Here is a 26,196-nt window from a genome sequence, read left to right as displayed (position 1 = left end):
TTTAGAAAAAACTGCATAGTGAAAATGTGCATTTTTTAAAACAACAGCTTATTTGGTTGTTGTTGTCTTGAACTCAATTTCATAATGTCAGACTTGTTTGAGTCAAGTTTCTGTTTCAACAATCAGGAATCAAAGCAATGGCCAGCGTGATTTTGGGCAAATGACTCATTAATCTTGGTGGGGATTCTTAGCATCCTTATTTATGGCAAACTGAAAACGGTTGAACCATCTTCGATAATATGCCATTAACTGGCACATTTACTTCACTAAAAACTTAAGGTATCTAACTTGTTAATGTGGCAGAAATTTTGAAATCTGGATTGTCTAAATTTTTAGTCAAGTCATAGTTTTGTTATTTGTTCATTTATGTAGTCATTCATTAATTTGTTCATCCGACAGATTTTTTTTTAACAGTTGTGATGTGTCAAGCATTATGCTAGGTACTTTTAATTAATGTTCAGTTGTCTTCATTCTCATTGCTATTCTGAGAATTCAGAATAAATTACATATTCAATACATATGAGCAGTTAGCATGTATAAGCAATGAACGAGACTCATTTTCCTATATACTAGAAGCTTGCACAGATGTAGATACAGATATAGATATATGCATGTTGACAGGGATTGGAATGAATTATCTTAGGTTCTTTTTTTGTTTGTTTTAGCCTTTGATATTCTTTCACTTAGGCAATTTTTAGTCAATAGTTTATATTTTGAAAGCCATTAGAGTATGAGGACAGAAGTTGTGAATGACTTTTGAAGTCATTAAATGAAGTAACAAAAATCAAAAGTATGTTCTTCAAATTTAAAAAATAAATGAGCTTTCCTCATTAGATCACTAGTTGGTAAGTAGAATTAGACTTTTTTCCTTCAAAGCCACTTGTGGTTTGTTTTTCACTAAGTTGCGAGGGTAAAGAGGAAAACAAGCTTCGTGAGTGTTCCTGTGGTGACCAAAGTGAAAAAATAGCAACTGCCATTAGCACCCCAATTGCGTGCTCCCATTATGGGAAATGAGGGTTTTCTGGTGTGGTGAATAACTGTTTGACTGTTAACTTGGTGGGATGATTTTCTTTAATACTTTGTCTTATATCTCTATATATTACTAAGATAAGAGTAGGTCAGATACACAACATTGATTTTTTTTTTTTAACTTGAGATTTTTGGGGTTTTTTTGGGTTTTTTGTTTGTTTGTTTGTTTGAGATCTTTAGAGCCTTTAAGTAATCCCTAAATTTCTTGAAATTGTATGCAGGATTTTTGCAAATGTCTATTGTCCCCACTCTTCCCAACATTCAGAGTGGTGCAAGAATTCAGAGAAGTTGAAGGTCTTTGCTTTTATTATGACGTCTTCAGTACTTATAATATGATTGTACCTTAAAAGCAGACTGATTTGATATTTCAGTGACGAGTTTCTCTTATTTGTAGATAAGCTCTATCTACAACCTCTGTTGCAAGTTGAAAAAGCTGCTCTCACACATTCAAGACCCACTCTCATCCTCATAGAACCTCTTCAAGGTGGAAATTATACCTATTTTTATGATGTATGACCAATCAGAAGATAAGTAATTTGTTCACGGTCCTGTGGTTAGTGAATATCATAGGAAATAGCTTCCATATACATAGTTTGGACTCCAAAGCTCATGTTTCTCTACAGTTTCCCTAGAGAGTTTTATATTCTATATTTATTGCCCAATGTTAGCATAAAGTTATAATTAATCACTTATGTGTTTCAGAATAACATAGGTTCCCCCAAACCCACACTACCTTTCTCAGAAAGGAGAGAAAAGGTTACTTCTGATTAATGGTTTAAATAGGTCACAGAGTTTCTAAACTAGCTCAAGTAATGACATTTAATGTCAGGGTTATCCTTAAATTCCTAAGATGACCTCCCCCCAAATATGTAAGAGGAGAAAATGAAGACATAGTCTATTAATAAGTTATTAGGCTGAAATAAAGACTTATTTTGACAAATAATATCACCAAATTTATTAATTCCTGTGAGTAGCAGAAATCTTAAACAATCTAATTCTTCTGGATCCCATTTTGTTAAATTAGTCACAAAATTTAGTCCTTGATGTGTCGTCCTTAAGGCTCACCATTCGCATATCTAGTCACTCACTGTCATGGTCTACACTATTATGTGTTAATTGGAATCTGTACTGTTTGGCTGCTTCCTGTATACTTTTAGGACCAACCAACCTTTCCTGTCTTAAATGAAAGTTAACATGAGTACCGAGGCACGTAATTCCAAGACTGTTTTCTTCTTAAGTTTGTGAGCAGTCATCGCATACATTGATCGCCATAGGTCTTGACTCTGTACTGTGTTCATGTAGCGTCTTTGTACACATTGAATTCTTATTCATACCGAAACTAACACATAAATGGCTATTTCTTCCCTTAAAGTTCTGAAAGCCCGTTGTACTTAGCCACGGGTTACTTGGAGCTCTCCACTCCGAGAGTTACTTAACTTTGTAGAAGAAATAATCTGTTTTACAGAGATGAAGATGAGAATTTTACCATATGCTAGCTGATAACGAGTATTTGACTTTTTTTTTTCCTTAACTAGATACTTGATAGCTGTAATCAATTACCATTTAGTTACATCTGGAAGATTTTTGTTTTTTAATGAACTTGTTGGGTTTATTCAGTAGACACACATGTCTACTCTATTGTTATGTATGTATCAGTATCCAGGCAAGGAAATTATTCCCTAATTTTCTATACATGCAATATTTTTCCTTCTTAGGAACAGTAGTTATTGCTAATAGAGGCTTCAAAAAATAATAGTCACTGCCCAAATGTTGGGCTGTAGAGGGGGGTTGTCTTTTTCCTGGGCTTTCTTGGGTTTCAACTCCTGCTGTGCCCGCCTGCGTATTGTTGACTGCCATTTGCCAGCATGTGGTTCACCAGTCAACTGCCAGTCCTTTGCCGGCATTTGCTTGGTAAGTTAGGACTAAGTAGCTCCTGATTCTTCCTCCACGAATCAAAAATATTTGAAAGAAAACCCTAAACTTTGTGCCACATTTTCTACATGGATTGATCTTCCTCACTCTCAACCATACATTTTTAGGAAAACCTAGGGATTAAGGAAGACAAGGAGAGAGCAAGTCACTCATTTCACGAGATGTTTAGTATTACCTATAGGAGGACGAACGAACTTGACCTTTGGCGAAAAATTTTTTTTACCTAAAACTGATACATCAAATTTGAGATTGACTGTACGTATTACTCAGCATAATATAATACCAGTGGAAAAAAACGCAAAATACTTACCTACTCAAATCATTTCCCTTCACAAAATTCAGCTTTATATGGATAGTGGGACTATGATTTTATTCTATTTATTTGGATGATCTTAAGAAAACTATCAGTGAACTGTTAGACACTATGCCCAATACAAACTATTTCCAAAAGATTTCATTTCCAGATGAAGAGAAACAGTTTTATAAATGTGAATAGAAAAACCTTCAAATTAGCAAAGTGGTAATTCACTGAATTTTTTCATTTACAAACTTATTTCCTCTAATAGGAAAGGTCTTATTTAAGAAAACATCTTTAGGATGAAATGTTTCAGTACAGTGGTGTCTTCAATATCACTGTGAAGGCAAAGGAAATAAATGAGCTATTGATCCTGGGATGGTCTGCTATAATGACTGTGTCTGTGAGGCCAGTGAGGCCAGTTTTACCTGAACCATGCAAGTGAAGCAGCTTGATTGACTATATTATTGGCTCATTAACCGGTTTTGCTTGGGATTGACTTGTCTGAGTCTGGTTAGTTGAAACTGAAGAGGGAAAAAGTGATTTGAATTCCGAATGGCACTTCCATTAAATGTATTTTTTTCCTGTATTTTTATAGAGTTTTTTTTAAGAAAGCTCTTTTAAAATAGGCTTTTAGCTGATTCATATTGAGTGATATTGTGGAATAAATTGGATTCTTCTAGTTGAAATCTTTTTTTAAATATATTTTGTCTTGAGATAAACAATATAAAATCGAATAAGGCCAACAATATTAATGTTATAAAGAAATTTTGCTTTCATTCTTTGTATTGTTATGGATTATATTTTGTTAAACTGTGGTAGTTACAGCAATATATTTTTTTAAATGAAACTAATTGAAGAGTATCAGATTTTAATGGATTCACTCCGATTTGCTAACCTTTTTCTAATGTTAGGACCAAATCTTCTATTTGAAAGTAAGGCCCTAAATTGTAACTTCTAAAATAACCTGCAATTTCATTTGGAGAATATATTCATGTATTGAGTTAATTTAATTAATATTTAGAACTAGTAATTCACCCATTGAGAAGAAAGCTATATCTTCAAAAAGTAAGTTATTCCAGAACCAGGTGATACTGAGTCTTCTTTTTGACAAGGAATCTTTGTTGCAACACATATTAAACTGGCTTCCAATAAATTTTTTCAAGGTGCAAAATTATCTTTAAAGATAACAGTTCTTTCAGATTACATCTCTTCCAGAGAAATAGTGTTAAAAGAACAAAATATTGAAGCAATAAAGGGGAAACAGAAATGTTGTTAGTAATGTAATTAAATAACGGAGAAATCAGTGCAGTCAGAAATGTACCCCCTGCTGCTAAATCAATCATAAACAAAATACAGACTGGATACTGGAATCATGTAGCTGATTTTGGCTATAATTGGGCGCCATTCAGGCTCTAGAACAGAGCGCCTGAGTTCAAATCCTGTTTCTACCACTTCCTAGAAGTGCCACATTGCACAAGGTGCCCTTACTCTGTGTATTTCGTCGGCCACCTCATAGTGTTGTTATATGAGAATGAAATGAGGTAATGTATGGAACACTTAGAATCGTGGGCCTCGCACATAGTAAGTACTCAAGGATTAGAAGCTATTATGTGGGCATCCTTTTAGGAGTGGTAAATCCAGCTGAACCATAATGTATGTTTGTTTTCAGGTAATCATTAAAATGAAAAGGCAGAGTTGAAAGTTATTATAAGGAACTTGCAAACATCTATAAATATAAGCTACAGAGAATATGTAAAGCAGGGGTCAGCAAACTATGGCCCCCAGCCCTTGGCTTTGTAAATAAAATTTAATTAGAACACAGCCGTTCCCATTCATTTATGTATCGCCTATGGCTATTTGCTCCTTATGATGGTGAAAGTTGAGTTGTGACAGAGACCGAAAGGCCTGGAGAGCCTAAAATGCTTACTATTTGGCCCTTTACAGAAAAGTGTGCCTACCCCTGCTACAGATCCTAGAAACCATATAGTCCTCCATAATTAGGATATTTGGATCCCTACGTGCTTTTAGAACTCAGTTTAAGAAATGATTGTTCATGATCTTGCACAAATCTTGAAAGTGCCTGCCAGTCTTTCCGCCTACCCGGCATATCATGGCCGTGATTGGTAGAGCATGTGGTGAGTAGAGAGAGAATTGTGCGCTTCCTTCTTAGAAATGGGGTTGGGGGGAGGATTGAGAAAGTTCTCTCTATATCTGATCTAGGAAAACTGGCTGTAGGAAAAGTACAGGAGTGGACTACAGATCAGTTTTTAAGCGGAAGTAACTTTTCCGTAATTACACAGTCAAAATATGAAATTACTGAGACCTTTCATTGCTGATATTATGCTCACTGTATCTTGAAGTCATTCGTATGTTTAATAAAAGAACTTCTACAAGAAAAAGGAGCTTAAAATGAGTCAGAATATTTAAAAGTCTGATATCTTTTAGACAGGAAAATTAAAATAGCTTTTAAATACTTCTTTGTAATAACCCTTAATGTTAACCAGATTTAGTGTGAATTGTCTGCTGTAATAAGCTAGGTTAATACAGATAATACTGCCTATTTTCTTCACATTTTTTTTTCTTTCTTTAAAAAAATGAAGGCATTTCAGTCGAACCATGGAAGAACTGGTTCATGATCTTGTCTCAGCGTTGGAGGAGAGCTCAGAGCAAGCTCGAGGTGGATTTGCTGAAACGGGAGACCATTCTCGAAGCATATCGTGCCCTCTGAAACGCCAGGCAAGGAAAAGGAGAGGAAGAAAACGGAGGTCGTATAATGTTCACCACCCATGGGAAACCGGTCACTGCTTAAGTGAGGGCTCAGATTCTAGTTTAGAAGAACCGAGCAAAGACTACAGAGAGAATCACAATAATAACAAGAAAGATCATAGTGACTCTGATGACCAAATGCTAGTGGCCAAGCGCCGGCCATCATCAAACTTAAACAACAACGTCCGTGGGAAACGACCTCTGTGGCATGAGTCCGATTTTGCCATGGACAACCTTGGGAACAGGACTCTGCGCAGGAGGAGGAAGGTAAAACGCATGGCGGTTGACCTCCCACAGGACATCTCCAGCAAACGAACGATGACACAGCCCCCTGAAGCTTGTAGAGATCAGGACATGGACAGTGATCGAGCTTACCACTATCAAGAGTTCACCAAGAACAAAGTCAAGAAAAGGAAACTGAAAATCGTTAGACAAGGACCCAAAATCCAAGATGAAGGAGTGGTTTTAGAAAGTGAGGAAATAAACCAGACCAGTAAGGACAAAATGGAGTATGAAGAGCAAAAAATCTCCGATGAGCTCATGAGTGAAAGGTGACTTTTCTCTTTCCTCAATATAAACATGTGTGTCTGCAGTGTTTGTGGTTGAATGTGTTTTATGTTTTCATTCTATTTTAAAATAACTCTAAGTTATAATAATGGCAGTGATATTACTGTTTTAACCATGGTTATATTTTCTTATAATTTATGATGTTTAGCACAAAGGAAAATTGCTTATTGGATTTACACAAACTCTTTTGATTGTGTTATAATGACTTAATTTTCAGCTACAAAGAGAAAAGGAAATAGAGTTTCAATGGGAAAGGATGTGCATTTGAATAATAGCACATCTGTAACTCTTAGAATTGAATTTATAATTATTTATTTGTTTAATCATAGAGTTTTAGTCTTTGGTTCTTTTTAGTTTCACAATTCACCAGTTAGTTCTGATTACTGAGAATCAAAAGTTGACACCACTTCAACACGTGTGTGGCTTGACATTTTCAATCTGTAGCTTGCTAGGAATTCCAATCTCTTATGAATTGCAAAACCCAGTTTACAGTCTAGAAACACCTGGTCTTGTCACTAGACAAGTGGTAAAGCACTGATCCTTTGGTGGTTAGTCTAATCTATCCCTACCTGGAAAGCAGGTATACCACAGTGATAAGTACTAGTTTACCAGCATCAAAAGGTAAGTGATCATTTTCCTTTTCCACAGAACTAATGCCACTTGCAGGAGATGAGAAAATATTGACATTGTTCATCCTTTTAGGTGTGTCCTTAAAATCAAATGCTGAACTGTGAGGTGTATAAAAAACACTTAAAATAGTCTGGGTAGGAGTATTTGATTTTTAATTTGTAGGATTGGTATTTTATTAATGTGGTTGTGAACTGTAGGATATACCTATATATATATACACATATACATATATAGGTATATATACATATATATATATACATATTTGGTTTTGTGTCTAAATATGATTATATGATTACAGACATGAGTAGGACCTGGTAAAATTTTATAGAATGGACCCTTTTATTAGAGATAATTTGCTATTTATGCAATTTTTTCTAAAGCAGTAAAAATTACTTTAAAAATGTTTCGGGAAGGCTCTGAAAAGTTTATGGTATCTGCTTTTCTTCCAAGAAAGTTGTCATTTTTATAGCAGCATGGGAATTATTTGTATGCTAGTATTGGGCCACCGTGACTGAGGATTACTTAGATTGGCTTGAAAATAATTACTGCTCACTTGCTGGGAGGGAGGGTGGCCGTGGAGATAAGTACTCAATTCTGGATTATTCACAGAGGACCTGCTTTCTGGATTGATTGTGCAAGCCCCGCCTCTTATTGATGGCTGCCTTTTATTGACAGACATCTACCCTGGCAGAGAAATGAGATGAAACTCTTCATTTCTTTTCATTGTAAAATGTATTTGAATACCTAAGAAAAATATGATCAGTCTACCCAGCAGTCAACAGCCCAGGTACCAAATTTCAAAGAGGATGTGTTCACTCCTGAAGAAATTTAAAACAATTTCTTCCCCTCTTCTTTTAAACTTACCTCTGTAACTACTTTTTCTTGTCACTTTAAGAGTTAGGTGCATATTCCTTTTGTGGGAAGATTGTTAAATGCTTAAGGTACTTTCCCAACATGTATACATTTTCTGAGACTACTTCCAAAGCTTTCCTGCTATGGAAAGCTATATATTCCCTTGAAACTGATTTATGAATAAGAATTGAACTACTTGACTTTGTGTGCGTGATTGAACAGATCGCGCGTAACTGCTGTTTACTGTTCACTCCTGGTACCGAGACAATAAGACAGACCCTGTTTTCTGCAGCCTCATAATCTGGAATAGCAGACAAGCAAATGATGAAAATGAAGTGTGCTGAGGGGAACGTACTGGTGAGGGAAAATTGACTAAAGGAGCTCTGATTTTAAGCAGCGTGAATCCCATTCGGATACTGGGGGAGAGAAGGACAGAGGGAGATGGTATCGCTAGGCAGAGGGAGCGGTGCGTGCAAAGGCATGGATTGTGAAGCATGTGTGGTGTATTTGGGGAGATGTATGTACCTCGTTATTAGTAGAGTATAAAGGGGGGGTTGAGGCTACAGCAACAAGCAGGTCTCAAAGGGACTGTAAATAGTTTGAATTTCACCATCTAAGTAGTGGGAAGTCAGTGAAGAAACTAAGTTAGATTTACACGTTACCAGTCAGATGTACGTGTTAAGATAACCAGTGGGATCCTGACAGAGGTGTTTTGTGCAGCTTTCACTGGCCTCCAGTCCGTCCTTAGTGGGAGGGGAATTGTGGCAGTGATAACTGAAGGAAAAATATCACATATAGGAGAGCAGTATTAAGAGCTGGAATCAATGGAAGACTTACTGACTGTATTTGGGGGAGATGAATGAAAAAGAGGACTCTCAGATGGTGCCCAGGTTTGAAGAATAGAAAATACAGGAAATGAACAGATGGGGGCGGGAGTTTGGGATCAGTACACGCGCATTAATCCACTTAGCATTCGTGGCCCGTCCCCTCCGAATCCTGTGCTGTAAAAATCATACTTAAAGGAGTGGCAAGAGGTGTCCCTGCGTGGAAGCCAGAATGGTTACCAGATGCTAAAACTGAAAAGTCTTGCTTATATTTTTAAGTTCTTGGTCTGACCTACTGAAGACATTAGCAACTACTTGATACGCTTGGAGCATCTAGCTGGATGCCAATGAGGTGAACAATAAATAGGAAACGTTATTTAAAACACATGTAAAAATATCTGAAATTAGGATAGGATGGTTAAGGACGAAGAGCTGCTCTCAGAGAGGGACTCCTGATTTCCTTATATCTTTATAAGAAGAGGGGGCAAGCAGAGAGAAAGGAGGAGAAAATGTAAAAAAACAGGACCAGAGATGAGATGGGAAGAATTTAGGCTCTCAGCCACAGAGAGCCTTGAAATCTAAATTTAATCCAACAAGTGTGGAAAAATACTTTTAGATTTTTAATAGAAAACCATTTAGAATTAACGGAAAAGAGGCAAAGATGGGGCAGAGTTCTGTATATTCTGCCCCCATGTATCACACACCCAGCTTCCGCTATTGTTAATATCCTACGTTACAGTAGTTCATTTGTCAGAATTAATGAGCCAATGTTGACACATCATTAACAAAAGTCAATACTTGATCAGAAGTTCCTTTGTTTTTATTTAATGTCCTTTTTCTGTTCTAGGATCCCATCCAAGGATACCATGTTTTTAGTCAACAAGTTATATTTTGGGAAGATGAACCTGATTGTATATAAAATATATCAGAGGAGGTAAATCTGAATTCAGAGAGATTAGACAATCATTGTACGATAGATAGATAGATAGATAGATAGATAGATAGATAGATAGATAGATAGCATATAGACTCACAATCATTTATCTGCAAATCTAAATTATGAAAGCTGTGGAAAATTAATTCATTTGCTGCCAGACCTAACTGGACCTGTATTTAATATGGATATTCATTCATTTAATTGAAAAAAATACAGAAAGTGCCAAAAAAATGTATACACATTTTAAGCAAGGAAAAACTGTATTAAAATTGTAATAATATATACCGATAACAAAAGATGAATACAAGTCACGCATGACTTCTGTAATTACAAGAGGTGCTCAAAGTGGTTACCGTCAGCATAATTTTAATAGTTTTTTCCTTCCTTAAAATGCGTATACATTTGTTTTTGGCACCTTCTGTATATTAATGTGTTTGATTGTGGAGTGCTACCCCGGACTCCTAGGCATTTTTGAACATACCTTTCTAAAACTGAAGAATTTTGAATTTTATGTTTTGCTTCAAAGGTTTTAAAAAGAGAATTGATGACATGAATGAGGTATGTATGGTAAGGTCCTTTGTTAGAATTGTGTTGATGGGGGCAAACAGGAAAACACTACTCAGTCCAGAAGAGAGGGGAAAAAAAACAAAAACAAAAGACAGTAGTTTGGACAGCTAAATAGCAAAAAGATAAAGGTTTCCAAAGTGTTCTTCATCCTCTAACATCACTACGTGGACAAGCGTATATATTTGTAAATAAGAAAATATGCTCTTAGAAAGTATTATTTTGTTTTAGTAACACTTGTGCAGAATAGGGAGCATTATACATTCTCTTAATTTGAAGAAAATTCAAGGAAAAGGTACTAATTCATAGTTCCTTAGGACAATGTGTCACTTCAATTCTTCTATTTTCTGTTTATTTTTTAAAATATCAAACAAAAACTGAGATGATATTTTTATATTCGGAGAATGTATATGGATTTAGATCTCATGTATAATTTTAATCCTAAACTCTCAATTTAAATATTAGGATCTTATAAAAAGGATGCTTTTCATAAGAAAAAAAGAATTAGTCGGGTTACAGAGTTCTACATGGTGATGGAAAAAGTATTATAACATAAAAAAATTCCCCCGGGACAATTTTCTGATTGGTAAACTTAAGAACTACAGTAAAAAGAGAGTACATGAGAAGTTTTAAAGAGCATAATTCAGTTTTTTTAGTGACCAAATCTTTTGTCATAGGGCTTAGTTCTTGTGGGTTTTTTTAACTAATTATATTATGACATAATCATTGCTTCTGTTAGAACTACTAGTGTCAATTTATTCATGTCAATTGAATATTTACTATTTGTTGTAATTCATGTGTTAATTTTGACTGTGTCATGCTCTCAAACTTCTATGGAAGTAATGAGAACCTGTTATTTTTGCATACTCCCTCCTTCCTCCTGTTGGTAATGCTGTTTTCATTCAGTTTTTGCCCAGAGGGACCTTAACTTTGATTTAATTTGGATTGTTACCATTGTCAACGTATTTCTTTGTTGCCAAGTAATAGAGTTGTTGTGAATCCTAAGTAATATCTTTTCCCAGAATATCAGCAAATGTGTTTATGAAACAGTAATTTCATCCCAGGCCCTCGTATTTCGTGTGCTGAAGAAAGGCTTAGCCTGCTTGTGACTGAGACTTTTCCCATTTTCCTGAGCAGTGGTGTTCCCAGCTCAAGCTGAATTGCCTGGCATAAGAAAGGAGCACTGAGCATTTGATGAAAGCAGATAATAAAATGCATCAATTGTGTCAGCACCTCGTTGCTGTCACATCTGGCTTACTGTCAGGGTCCCATTAGATTCCTGTGGTTGTATGTGCCAAAAATAATATGCTCTGTAGTTAATGGAACCAGGATATCTGCAGTTTGATAAAAAAAAAAATCATCTTGTTTTCTTTCAGATCTTTGTCAGGTTTAAGTTCCATCTCTGAGCTGTCATGTCTCTTTAAAATTTTACAACTGAGAGATCAATTGTTCTTTTGATCTGTTTTTATTTTTTGTTTGTTTGTTTTTTTTCTTTCCCCTTATTACAGTGATTCCAGCAGTCTCAGCAGCACTGATGCTGGCTTGTTTACCAATGATGAGGGAAGACAAGGTACTGCAAAGTCATTTTTTTCCTCTGTTTGGAAAAACGTCTTCATTTTCAAGTTGTGCTTATTTACTAGTGGTCCCACAAGTTGATGGCTGCAATCCATTTGCCTAACACACACTACTTAGTGGACTGCAGTTTAATTCTCTTACATGCTATGAATGTGTGCTGTATTCATGCCCTAAAGTAATTGATCATCTCCAAAAGCTAGTATGTGGAGCTAATAATATTAAGGAAGGATTATCTTCCTTGAGAAAGCTTTACATACCTCAGTCTTTTCAATTTTGTCTCTTTTAGCAAGTTCACAAGACTGGTTCTCATTCTCTGCCTGATTCCAATGTCTTATTAATTCTGTTTAAGCATTTATAAAGTTGGATTTGCAAGTCATTTGTCATTTTTATTCAGCTGTGACATTTACTTATCCTATCCAGTTTGTAAGTAATTAGACGATTTTCATGAATTCAATATTGTAAACTGTTAAACTAATGTTTTTACAACTTAGATCTTTTCCATCTTTGAAATTTCCTGAAGCTTTTCATACTGTAGCGTGGAATTATTTTGAAACTACCTGTTCTGAAAGAAAATATGAAAAGCTTAATAAGGGGGCAGGAGGTATACTCATATATTGTATGTTCATTTCTTAACGATCTTTAGAGGAAAGCAGTAAATTCTAAGGGAAAAACACAATTATTGGTTGAAATTTTTAAAAGTTTAAAGATGTTATGGAAAAAAGGACAGCATAATAGCTGCCCCACATATGTTTTCTTGTTGTTAGACTATTTATCCTCTTGGCAATACCAGTAAAGTAAATTAAATGATCATTTTTTTTGTTGTTGTTTACTTATATAAACCATTTGTTTATAAGTAGGTACACAACTGTTAAATAGGTACATAACTATTTTAAAGGCCAAAGACTTTTAAAAGTTAAGAGAATTTGCTGAAATGTGGTAGAACTTCGGGGCTAAGAGTGAGTTTAACTATTTTGATAATATACCTAAATTGTCTTTGAAGTACATATCTCTGCCCAAAGTTATATTATACATGTTGAATTTGATAATGAAATGAAATTTAAAAATCTTAAAATAACATTTGGATAAGCCTACAAATCTTTGAAAAGCATTGAGGCTAAGAATAATATGCTCGCATTTATTGTGAGTTTATTATATTTCCCATTGCTAAGTGCTTTTTTTTTTACATTTAATTTAAGTTCTTATTTAATTCTTAAAACCATCCTACGGGATTTTTTTTTTTTTTAAGGTGATGAAACTTAGGCTAATAGAGTTGAAGTAACTTCCCCAATGTTACAAAACACTAGAACTCTAAATGGTCTGTCTCACTTCAAAGCCCAAATACTTCATATTTAGCTATTTGATTTCCCTGGTGAGAATAAGCTTTTGTATCACATCAAAAATAAAATAACCTTATTTTTCTGGAGTAATGTTGTCATAATTGGAATTAAGATATTGGGTAGTCAGTTTCAAGGGTCTTCTTTTCTTTTCTTATACCTAATCTGTGTGATTTCAATAGAATTCTCAGTAAAAGTACTAATATTTATGTGCTTTGAATCATGCTTTTTGAAAACTAATTTTTATTAAATCCTCAATTAAAATACTTTGGTGACTAGTTTTCCAAATGCTTTAAATTTTTCACTCCCACATAATTTGTTTTCCATAAAATCATCTCTAGTGGAAGCTTAAGATTTTTTTTTTCAGTTTTCATTTAAAAATATTTGTAGTGAGAGATTTTGGAAATCAGAAATCTCTTTTTCTAAAGGGAAAAAGTTTGTGGCAGTTGTGATGACCCTCTTAAAAACCAGAGCTAGTAGTTTTTCTAAGAATCATGAAGAATAAATACTTAAATGAATATCAGATCATATTGAAAATGCTGTTTGCCTCTTATTTTTTAAAAGCTACCTGCCTTCTTTTGTCTCTTTATACATCTCTTTATTATTCCTTTCTAAAAAAAAAAAATAACAAAATACTGTTGATTTATACCAAGGGTGCATTTCAAACTGAATTTTACTGTGAAAGGTGTTGTTTTAAAAATAACTTGCTTATAGTAGTCCAGGTAGAGTTTCTTTATAAACTCTGTGGTATTGTCACTCTTCATTTAAAATCAGCTTTTTCACAACTATTTCTTAATGAACTTAATCAGATTAATTTAATTTAGTCACATCTGTTCGTGATTGTTTCCCCTTTTACCCTCCATACAAATCCTGAAATTAAGCTAATATATACCATTATCAGCTGCAAAGAACAAATTCAACAGTTTTATACTTTTTAACTCCCCGCAGGAGATTAAGGCTCATTTTTCCTTAATGTGGAAAGGGTAGTAACTTAAATGGATTTCCCTACAGTTTTTGCCAAAGGATTAACCAGTTTATTATTATTTTTCACATTTTTACATTGGTTCTAAAACATAACATTTTATGTTTTTGTTGATGGCAGTTCTTGTTACAGTGTTCAAAAACATTTCTCCAGTGAAGCTGTGGGGTAGAATAAAAAGGTTTTATTTTTATTTTTTATAGACTATATTTATGATTGCAGGATCCCCAGTTAAATTTGAATTTTAGATAAATAACAAATTATGTCAAAATACTTCTACTAAATATTCCATACAAGTGCTATATGTTTGTATTAATAATTAATCATTTCTCCAAAGCTCAAATTTAACTGATGTCTTGTATTTTTAAAATCTAAACCTGACAACTCTGTTCATTTGGATGATGAAGCTGAATCTTTGGGGGATTTCTTGTATTTGCACAGGTGATGATGAGCAGAGTGACTGGTTTTACGAAAAGGAGTCAGGGGGAGCATGTGGCATCACTGGAGTCGTGCCGTGGTGGGAAAAGGAAGACCCCACCGAGCTAGACAAAAATTTACCAGATCCCGTCTTTGAAAGTATCCTAACTGGTTCTTTCCCCCTTATGTCGCATCCCGGAAGAAGAGGTCAGTAGCACTTCCTAACGGTTGGGTACAGTGGGCCTATAATCAGTCTAGGAATTACTGAAAGAGGAGAGGCTAAAATGGAAATGAAAGAATCTAAACACAAGATGCTGTGAGGAACGTGTTGACCAGTAATTCAGCTACTACACATGCTTTCAGATTATTAGGAAGTTGACTTTTGTCCTAGGCCCATCGCGAAAATGTTGAAATGATAGAAAGGGAAAGAAAAGCATTGGATAAATACCCTGATGCTTAAGTAGTCAGTAGTTGTGTGTGGACCACATTAGAACCCTACCTGGCATTGCTTCAGATGTTTTCACTGTGGGTTTTGCCCTTTCCCCACTGCTATTCAAGATGTTTCCTCCCTCCAACTGAGTTTTTGAATTCTGTAATTCATAGGATCTTTTTCTCCAATGATCACAGACTCGCCTACATTGAGTCCTTTGATTTTCCAGGTTTCCAAGCTAGACTCAGTCGCCTTCATGGAATGCCTTCCAAGAATATTAAAAAATCTGGAGGGACCCCATCTTCAATGGTAGGCATGCTTTTTTGTTTAATTTTTGTCATGTTTGGAAATGTATCCATTTCTATGGAATAAAAAGCCACATCCTCATCCTTTATGCATATTCTAATGTTATACTCAAAAATAATCCATTTTTTTGTAGGCTACAAACTGGACCAGTGAGATTCCCCTATAAACCAAATCTTCTAATGCTAATAAATTAGTTACGTTTTGAACATCTGGGGAATGACATTCGAGGGAACCTGGCTCCTGTCCTCTTCCCCTGGAGGAATATCATTGAAGTGAGAGCCTCTTTGGTGAAAAGATGGGGCTGTTTTTGCTGGAGGACTGGTATTCTTCCTTTAGTCAGAAGTGAACCTGGTGGGGAAAGCTTTCTAGGGATCTAGGTTGACCCAGGGTGGGTAGAAACTACTGTACATTTTATATATTTTTCTCTTTTAATGATTTTTTTTCTACATTGAAACCATTTATGTATCACTTGCTTTGCCAAACTGCTAACAAAAGCTAGAAAATTAAAAACGTCCAGATATCACATAAGTATTCCTTAATGTTTATATTGTGACTGGTTAAGTACTAATTTTTACATTACCTGACTGTTGTAAATAAAAAAAAAAAAAACGCAATGCATTAACCCTTATGGTTCATTTTTAGAGACATCCTATAGAACCAGCATTATTTAAAACATTTGCATTTTACTCAGGGTATTTTAACAAGGGCTAAGATGAGTAGTAGGTAAGGTTGCTAATTTTTGCTGGAGCTTGTATGTTGTTTAAGTTTTTTTTCTACTTGGATAATCTGCTCTGTATTGCCAACTCATTGTATTTTATACTGTAGTTTTCATTGTACTGCAAAAATCATCCTAGTTTTAACCTAGCCACAGTGATAACTAGTCTGTGCTAGTAGAATCATTTACTATTACCTTTTAATTATGTGCTTTGTCTGATACCCGGAACCAATTAAAATGATCATTTTGGCTTAGAGCTTATTGAAATCATGTGAAAGCTGATATTTCAACAAAACTGTATGCCTGAATCATTTTGTCATGTTTAAAAGTGAGAGCTGCTTGCACATCCTTAGAATGACAGACCATGTGTGTCACTGTGAGTGTCAGACATACTTGCATGAGCTCATTTTCACCAAGCAGAAGGGAAATGTAACATTTCTATTGACAGTATAATTTAGACACTATACTACATTCAGGCCATTTGAGTTCTTCAAAATGGTTATATTAAAATGATTCATATTTTTCGTAAGTTCTGATAATTGATGAAAACTGTGATTTAATACATGTATTTTTATATTATTGTATGGAGTAATTGTTAATTCAAAATTTAATGGCTAACTTAAATATGATGATTGGAAAAGAAACTTAGAGTCGACATTTCCTTTACCTAACGTTACTACAGTCTGAAGGATTTCAGCAAAGGTAGTAAGCAGGAATGTGTGATGTCTTTTAGATTGCTTTTCTAAACTGGAGAGATTAAAAATGATGAAGTACAACTTTGAGTCTCTTTACGTTTTCATATTTAAAGTGATATTTTAGTGGTACAGTAATGTGGTGTTTGGTAATTGTAAGTAAGCTTTTTTTGTGCTATGTCCTTTGCAGTGAAAATTCATGTGCTTTTTTTTTGTTGTTGTTGTTGTTGTTTGTTTTTTGTGCTTTTCTGACTTACATAAATGCTTTTATTTTGTATAATGACTGTCTTGTGGATCTGAATAAGTCCCTTTAAAACCTTGGCCTATGAACTTTGCCTTACCCATCATGAACCTAGATAAATGCTATCTAGTTCTTGGTTCAGTTTTACCTATTTTTATTTTTGGTTCACTGCTTGCTTGAGCATAGCTGGGATTTGTAGCCCATTTTCTAGGCTTATTGCAATCTCACTGTGGTATTTTATAGAAGCTATTACAACTGATAGGCTAGCTTCATGGTATTGATGATACATGGTCTAACCATAGTAAAAGCTGCCTTCCCTCTCTAAATTGTAAAAAGGTGATTAAGTTTCACTTGATGGAGCTATACTACATATGTGTGTTTATCATGGAACTAGTGCATTAGGCCATAAACGCTTTTCCTGCTCTATGTTTTTTGTGTTCAAAATTTTACTGAAGACAGTGGGCTTTTTCAGGTTTTCTTTCATTCAACCCTGAATTGTCCTTGTTTGGATTTTTAAGTACTGTAATTTTTTTTTGTTTTCAATAAAATATCTGACTTGGGCAAGAAAGGTAAGAGTTCCGATTTGTGGTGATATTTTTAAATTCCTGTGCTGAGTTCTTTTGTTGCTGTCGCCCATACTGTCCATATTATTTCCAATAATCCAGTTTTAAAAATCATAAGCTCACAAAAGTCATCTTTACATAGTACCTGTGATATCCAGTCATAAGAAATGAAATTTAACTCCTCAGCCTTTCACATTGGAGAGCTAGATTCCTTTTAAGACATTTGTTTTCTGAGCAAAGTCAAACACATGTAGCTATGACCCATCAAACAGAACGACAACAAAGGGTTTCTTCTTCTTAAGCAGATGAGTGATGACTGCAAAATATAATGATGGTCTTTGAAGGACATGACAGAAGGAGAATCTTTTACTGAAATCTCAATGCAAACATTGTTGGGGGGGGAAGTTTTCAATTTAATTTTTCATGATTCGCCATAGTTCTGTTCTGTAAAATGGCTGCAGACACTGAATTAACAAACACTGAACCGTTGCTCCTAAGGGCAAAACAGGGTTAGGTTCCTGTGATCACGACATTTTCATCAGGTGGTCAATACATAACCTTGTTTGATGTATGTTTGTGTTTTAAAATCTTTTTAAATATATATTGTTGATTCATTAACATTGAACACTCAGCCAAGAGCCCTGTAACTAACTCACGCCTGAACAGAGTTTATCTCATACATTCATTTCGTCCATGAGGCACACATGGCCTCCTTGCGCTTGGGAAACCAGAGAGCACGGCAGCACTGGGCCTGGGGGTGTTTACAACACTGACTCACCAACAAAAAGCACGGAAGTGTGAAAAACATGACACTAAATAAACCACAGAGAGATCACTTGTTTAGGGCATTAGAGCTGAAACAAGAAGGTAGAGTGGGGCCTTATTGACCTCAGTGGGGAAGAAATGCATACGTGCATCAGTGACTCAAAGTTTTCACTGCTCTGCTCATGTCTGTGGATGACCACGAATGTGCTACAAGTATTGATTTGGGGGTTTACAAATGAATGTTAGCAAGTATGCAAATTTGCAGCCGTGGAACCAGGACAGAGGAATGAGGGTTGACTATTGAGTTGTGTCGAGAGCCAAGTGGCGCTGTAGAAAATAAATAGGTTTTCAAGTCAGACCTTTGTGAATGAATCCCCACTTTGGTTGTTCTTTGACTTGTAATTACAGTGTGAACCTCATTGTCTCTTTCTGTTAAATCGAGACAATAGTCACTCTGCAGAAATGTTATGAGGATTAAATGAGATTATGTTTACGTACCACGTCCAGCATCATCTCTGTCACATTAGTGTATATTGAATAAATGATAGGTACTATTATTATTAGATATAGTGAATGCAGGAGCTCAGGATTTAGAGAACATTTGTACCATGGATCAAAGTGCAAAATTTTAGACTTTAAAACATTTCATGTTTTATACATAATATGCCTTAATATTTAAACTACTTTACATTGCAGGCGTCTCGGTTTCTTTCATACCTCATTTATTTTTGAGCCAGCCCTTGTCTTTAATGTGGTCTCTGAGGAATAATTTTGAATGAATTTTAGATTGACAGCTACTGTATTAAGTATCAAAACTTAATCGCAAACTAAAAACAATTCTAAACACTTCTTCCTCTCCCTCCGCCCCCGTGCAGTTATTAAGCTATTCATCGGTAGAAAGACCCATTCTGTTTAGGAGGTTTTGGTCCAGAGTTACCTGATTTTTAAAAATCATTTGGCTACCGACATGAGGGGTGAATGTAGACAGTCCTGAGAATTTCCTGTTGAGAGGAATTTACTACGCTACCCTTCTCACAGAATACAGCACCGGCTAACCAGCCTCTAATAGTCACGTCTTTTAGGAGACTCAAGCAAATGGTGATTCCAGGGCATATCCTGGGGCTATTATCCAGAATTTGTGCGAAGTACAATTCAGAATAATACTCCTCAGAATAATGATCCACCCCAGAACCAGTTTGGGGTACTGTCCTTCCGAAGTGATGCCAGTTAACCTGAGTTCAGCGCAGCATTTCAGTTGGCTGGGATATCCTACTCCTAAACACTCTAATTAATGTTTTCTGTAGGTGGTTTAGTTTATTCTTTTTTTTAAACTGAGGCTGTTTCAACAGGTATTACATTTATCTAAGTTAGCATTCAAATTCAGTAGTCTATTTAAAGATCAGGAAGTAAATGATTCCATTTAAAATATAGTATCTAAAATCCAATATAATATTGCCTACGGGTTATAGGATTCTATCTAAAAGTTTTGTAATTGTTTCCAGTTTCCAGTTTTCCAATGAGAAAAAAGGTTTCTGGTGATGGTGTTACTTATTCTGTCAAAGGACACGAATCTGATTTAATTGACTTTTCATTTGTACATGTTTATCTAGTTTAAATATCTGAGAAAAATGTGAACATCAATCCTTAATCTAAATTGCTATGCTGTGCAAGTAAGCATACTGTTTATAGTCAACAACACAATAGCTTGTATCTGTTCAGAATCTTGAGTCAGTTCACTCTACAAGAGAAAATTAATTTTGTATATTTTTTTCTCTTCTATAAAGTCACAAATGGCCACATTTCATGAATTGTACATTGATAATGATAATGATATTATAGTGATTTACTCTAGATCTTGTTCAACCTTTGTTTTATTGTTTTGTAGGACAGTAGACTAGGAATATTCAGTCTGATTTATAGCCTTGTACAACAGAAAAACCATTTTAAGTGGTTTTGTTTTAAGTAAGGGAACTAGATAGACATTTCTCTTAGGCTACTCTGAGATAAAAGAGAACTTTTATAACAGAAAACAAATCTAAAATGATTTTTAAGAATATACATGGCATATGTCCTCAACGGTAATTTGACCGTGGGCTAGCTAGTTATCTAATGTTTTTCGATAGAATCCAATCATTAAATGCTTAATTATAATCTCTGTGAACTGGTATTTATATCTTTAAAGCATTTTTGCAGAATGCTTTATATTCTGCAGAATATAAGAAGAATATATATTTAGAATTGTTTATATTCTATATATATGTTCTATTACTATGTATGTTAATAATTTAGTTTTTACCTTACCTTGAAATCAGCTTAAGATCCACATTTCATGCTAGAAACTGATATTTTTTTCTGAGAACTTATTTTGCGATAAAGTAGATTTTGTATCATAGAAAAGTACCGCTTAATAACATTGTAATAAATACTGCTTTTACAAAAGATGTCTTAACAGTATCTCTTAATAGACGTAAAATTCTCTTTTTATGTCATTCACAACTTTATAGTTCATATTATGTAAATTCAATATCCATAATTGACATTTGAAAATATGAAACTAACAGTTTTTCATTCTGTTTCAATAAAAACTATCAATATTAATATTGATATTTAGTCTTACTGTATTATACGTTATTAAAAGTGGAATAGATACATATACAAATTTAAATAGTACAGCTATGTAGTAATATATTCATTTATTCATTGAACAAGTGTTTGAATGCTCATTCTGTTTTTACCATAGGTTAATTAATATACAGAAGCATGCCAGTGGAACATAGTTCTTGTTTATACCAATTAGCCTATGGTCAGACTGGTTAAAGCTGAAGTTCCCAGGAAGCTACTGACAGCATTAAGTGAGGACTTACTGTATACCAGGAGTCTAAGCTCTCTACCTGTTCGCCCAGTAGATGAGATCCATAGTCAACTGAATCGCTATGTTTTACTGGACCTGATATTCTGATTCACTTTGGGGTAGTATCCATTCATTCAACAAATACTTATTGAGTCTCTACCATATACTAGACAGTGTAGACCTTGGGGGTTACTATGGTGAACAAGACAGACAAGCTTTCCTGGACCTTATATTTTAGTGAGTAAAAATAAATTTGGTTGGGCGGGAGAGGGTGAGTATGTGAATAAAAATGGCCACGGGGAAAATTAAATAGGGTCATCTGATAGAGAATTACAGAACATGAAGGTTATTGGAGAGAATGTGATTTGCAGGCTAGAATAATTTTCCGCCTTGGCTGATCTAGTGCTTTCTTCTCCTTGCTTTTGTAACAACATGAGGAAAGAAACAAGGGTATTATGCATTACTCTTACCTGTTCATTCAAGAAGTTGGAAGAGGTCCTAGATATCTCTCCTGATTCCTGACGAGGTTGAGCACAGCTTTTAATGTCACTGTAGGTAGGCCTGCAAATGGCAAAAGAATGTCACTTTTGTTTATAAAGTACAGTATCACTGCTGTTTTTGAATTTTTTTTTTTAATTAAAAAGCATTTGCAGGTGCCAAATATTTATATAGTATTTTTATTTTCCCCCTTTCATTTAATCATACTGAATGTTGTGATATTTAATATTACAATATGGTAATAGTTAAACTGCTTTCATGGCTATTTACTTACATATTGTACAGGGCAGCCAGTCTGTTACGTTTTTTTGAAATGCATGAAGTGCCCTGCTGTTTTTTCATTTTTTTTTCAATTTGGTAATGCATGCAAATTCTTAGGTCACTCACTTCGTTGTAAAGAAATGCCTTGTTTTAAGATTTTTTGTGTGTGTGTGTGGAAATGATCCATAGACTTTTTAATGAATCTCTTTTAAAACATTGCATACACAAATGTGAGGTTTTTTTAAAAATGCTTTTAACAAAGATTTTCCTTACCCCTAAAAAACTTTGGTATCCCAAGAAATCTTTGAAATATGTTCTAAAATGCTCTTTTTTAGAAATTAAGAGCGTTGATTGGTAATCATTTGACGTCACAGATAGAGACTGAAGACCTCTTATCCTTGCTACACTTTAAAATGGTGGTGACATTGCTAGAGGCCCTGTCAGTATTCATTTTTTTCCATCAAAATCGGGGAAACAGAAATGCTGCAAACATTTCACTTTTTTCGAAGCATCAACTCTGGTTTCCTGCCTTTTATGTTGCTGATAGGATTATTCTGATGGTCTATAAAACTCAGTTTTCTAATTTGCCTTCAGATATGTCAGATACATAATATCAGAAAAGTTCAAAATCAATGATGGGTAGAACACTTCCAAATAATATTTAACAAGTGCTTTCTATATCGAAGTCACCTGCACATCCTCCAACTGAAGGTCAATCTGAACAACTGAGAATGCACGCAGAAGCCCTCTAAATAAAAGGGGTTCCCTGTACTACAGTTAGCAAATGCCAACCAGGTGGTTGTTGTCTGTCATCCGGGCAGAGGGACCCTGACAAAACAAAGATATATGCCAACAGGTATTTATACATATTTTAAGCCAATAAAAACTTGTAACATTTTTGTTGTGAAAACACAATTGCCTGAAACATCGACCAGTACTTAATGGGGGAATAAAGTAGAGGTCTGATGATGTCTTTGTATACTAAAGAAGTGACGACTTGTGCTAGGAACAGTATAAATACCATCCTTCTCTTAGAACTTCGCATTTAAATCTGCTAATTGGTTAGAGACAGTTCACTATTACAGTGTTCCAGCTCAGCGCAGTTCTGTACTTGGCAGCTGTGTTTATCTTTAAGTTGCAATATTATTTTGGTAATATTTAATAGTATGTTCTTGGTCTTCATTTATACATTCATTTGTATAGATTTGTATGGATTTTGAAGTATGTATTCTAGAAATAAGTTCTTGAAAAACTACACAGTCTTTAAAAACGATAAAAGCAGTCAAATATATGGTGATGGAAAGAGAACTGACTCTGGGTGGTGAGCACACAATTTGATATATATAGATGATGTATTACAGAATTGTACACCTGAAACCTATGTAACTTTACTAACCACTGTCACCCCAATAAACTTTAATTTAAAAAAATACAAAACTAAACATTAGTGACATTTTATCTCATTCTATCTCATTTACATATATCTTTGGTAGACTCCTTCTAATTTTCGATCCACAATATTTTTAAAGGAGGATTTTATATCATTTTTGGATGAATGAATAAGTGTATGTGCAATTTGACGCAGAAACTCAATGTCTTGCTCGATGGCATTTTCAGCTGTAGATGTCTTGGTTTAGTCGTACACATGTGTAGTGAAAGCATATGGTGTCTTCATTGTGGGAAGGGCTGGGAACACAAAATGAGGAAGATATGCCTTTGTCCTCCATTACCTTCCAGTTTGGTTAGTAAAACCTCATTAGGAAAGGGAGAGAGAAGAGACCTAACATTTGTTAAGGGAAGCACGGCTGGTTTTATGTGTTGTCTTTGTGTTGCTCCACTCTTTGCATATCTAGGCCATCTGAATCTTATTTATTTATCTGTCATATTAGCCCCTTTTTTCTAATTTCATCTATCACTGCCCAAGGGTAGTTACTCATAAGCTTATGTTTTTTAAACTTTTATTAAATTTAGTGGGGTGGCGTTGGTTAGTAAAATTAGATAGATTTCGAGTGTACAGTTCTAGAATACATCATCTACATATTGCATTGTGTGTGCACCAGACACAGTCCGTTCTCCTTCCGTGAGCTGACATTCTGATAGCACAGTAATTTCCTCCCTCATCTCTCTTTCATCTGGTTTTCCTCCCCTCTTATCCAAATCACAGGAAACCTCCAAGTAAACATTTGTAAAACATGGTTGTGCCCTGGGCAGAAACTGGTTGTCACCGCCTTTATCACAAAAGCCAGGTTCGTTCCAGTCTCCCTCCGGCGCTCACCTCTGACCTAGAACACTGCACCCCGTTGCTGTGTGCTCTGCTCCCCTGCCCCTTGGACAGCTTCCCCATGCTCAGCCGTAGTCATTCATCCTATACCCTGGCTCCCAACAGCGCAGCCCTCTTCTTACTGTTAGCGTCACATCGTCAAGGAACACGTGCTATACTGTTTTTCTTTAAAACCTTCCCCAACTCTTCACACTTGAGAGATCACTCCATCTCCTGAAATGGCATTGCACCTATGCCCCTGCCATTCCTCCGTCATTGGTGGGCACCTTCTATTTTAGACTGTTATCGATCTGCTTATGTGTGTGTTGCATCCCGGAGCGCATGTGGCACCCAGTGATAGGAGTCCAGATGCTGGCACCTGGTGGATGCTCGATCATTTTTAAGATGTCGAGAGGAAGTTACTGGGAATATTACCCGGTTTTTTAGGTGGTTTGCCTCCACTACTTATACCGCCAGTGCAACCTTAAGTACATCCTTTCCTACCCATATCAGTGTCTACATTCATCATTGTTTGTAATTTGTTCTTTTATGTGTTTCACGATGTGACAGCCGGTACTATTGCACTGGAGAGAGCCCCAGAAGCTGACAGGATGCTTTGCGTGCAGACGCAGGGCTTGCTGGTTTTTGGGTTGAGGGGATGCTTCAGCGCTGCTATCCATAGGGATTTCCTGTGAAATAATCTCCTGATAAGGAATCCCCTGCCTCAGGGCCCGTGGGCTGGGCGTTGGGATAGTGTTTGAGTCCACTTGCCACCATTCGGATTGCAAAGCAGAGGACGGAGCCTTCCGTGTGCAGACGTCCATGGAAGCGCCTTGATTTCAGTGAGGCTGTCTGGTAATAGGTGGCCCATAGGTACATTGTCATAAGATAAACTCGGAGCTGCTCTTCTTTTATTGTCATTTTAGTGGGGCTTTGGGAGGGAGCTGAAATGTGTTTGATCAGTGGGTTATGTTTACTGGGACATCCAACCTACTGTCCTTTTACTTTTCGTTTTTAAAAAAGTTAATAGATACACCGGTTGTAAAAGTCACATCGGACAAGAAGGATCCAGGGAGCTGCACCCATTCTTTACGTACCCATCTGTGCAAATGTAGCATTTATCACTCAGCACCTTGGATTTTATACTTTAAAAAAAAAAATGCCTAAGAGACTGTAAATGATATTTATTCACTCATTTGTTTGGCTGTGTAATACTTCATTATAGTATATCATTAAACAATTTATTTCTCATCAGCTTTCATCTTACGTAACTAGTATTAAAGGACATAAATATTTGATTACTATTAATTATATTAGTTAACAATTATTGAGTTCTTATTTGCCAGGTGGCAGGCATTCTGATCTCTTTATGTACGTTAATTTAATCTTCCAAAAAAAGCCTACTGGGGTAAATATTATTTTCCTTTCCATCTTATAAATTTGGAAACAGAGACAATGGCTTAAATGACTTGTTCAAGGTCATAGCTGGTAATTGGCAGTGTCAGGACTTAAACCCTGGCCCTATGGCTCACTCCCCAAGTACTTACCCTAGCTACACACCTTCCCCGTCAAGGGTAAAAATTATATTTCCACTTGATTTTTAATCTGTAGAAAATCATACAGGCCTGATGGCCCACTAGCAAACGTCTCAGCCACATAGTTTGGTCAATTTAATGACTATATCGGACAAATCATTATTCTGTTTGGTTGATCAAGTTAAATCTACTTCATTGGATACATCTTCATTATGTAAATATGCTATCAACTCTCCTTATCCTTCTGCCTCACCTACGTTATCTCTCCTATCCTTTGATACCTGTTGATTTAACTGTTTAGGTCCTGCTGACATATAAATCTTTTTTTCCTCAAATTTATTACAAGGTAAATTTTTCTGTTACCTATCAGTTAGA

General features: G+C 35.4%; 1 protein-coding gene across 2 annotated transcripts in view; it reads left to right on the top strand.

The window, feature by feature from the left end:
- The window catches only part of GPATCH2 (G-patch domain containing 2), a 146,634-nt gene that overhangs the window by 2,948 nt on the left and 117,490 nt on the right, over window positions 1-26,196 (top strand). The window contains exons 2-6 of one of the 2 annotated variants that reach the window (XM_033099742.1): window positions 5,860-6,576; window positions 11,908-11,969; window positions 14,729-14,911; window positions 15,364-15,443; window positions 15,574-17,617. In XM_033099742.1, the coding sequence (XP_032955633.1) occupies window positions 5,860-6,576; window positions 11,908-11,969; window positions 14,729-14,911; window positions 15,364-15,443; window positions 15,574-15,606 (1,075 nt within the window). In that variant the 3' untranslated portion in view covers window positions 15,607-17,617. Of the gene's footprint in view, window positions 1-5,859; window positions 6,577-11,907; window positions 11,970-14,728; window positions 14,912-15,363; window positions 15,444-15,573; window positions 17,618-26,196 lie in introns of those variants that run through there. The other variant, XM_033099743.1, reaches the window with a different exon arrangement.

Source organism: Rhinolophus ferrumequinum, chromosome 27, assembly GCF_004115265.2.
Source record: "Rhinolophus ferrumequinum isolate MPI-CBG mRhiFer1 chromosome 27, mRhiFer1_v1.p, whole genome shotgun sequence".
NCBI lineage: Eukaryota > Metazoa > Chordata > Mammalia > Chiroptera > Rhinolophidae > Rhinolophus > Rhinolophus ferrumequinum.
The sequence above is the reverse complement of the archived record's forward strand: the minus strand, read 5'-3'. Positions and strand labels throughout refer to the sequence as shown.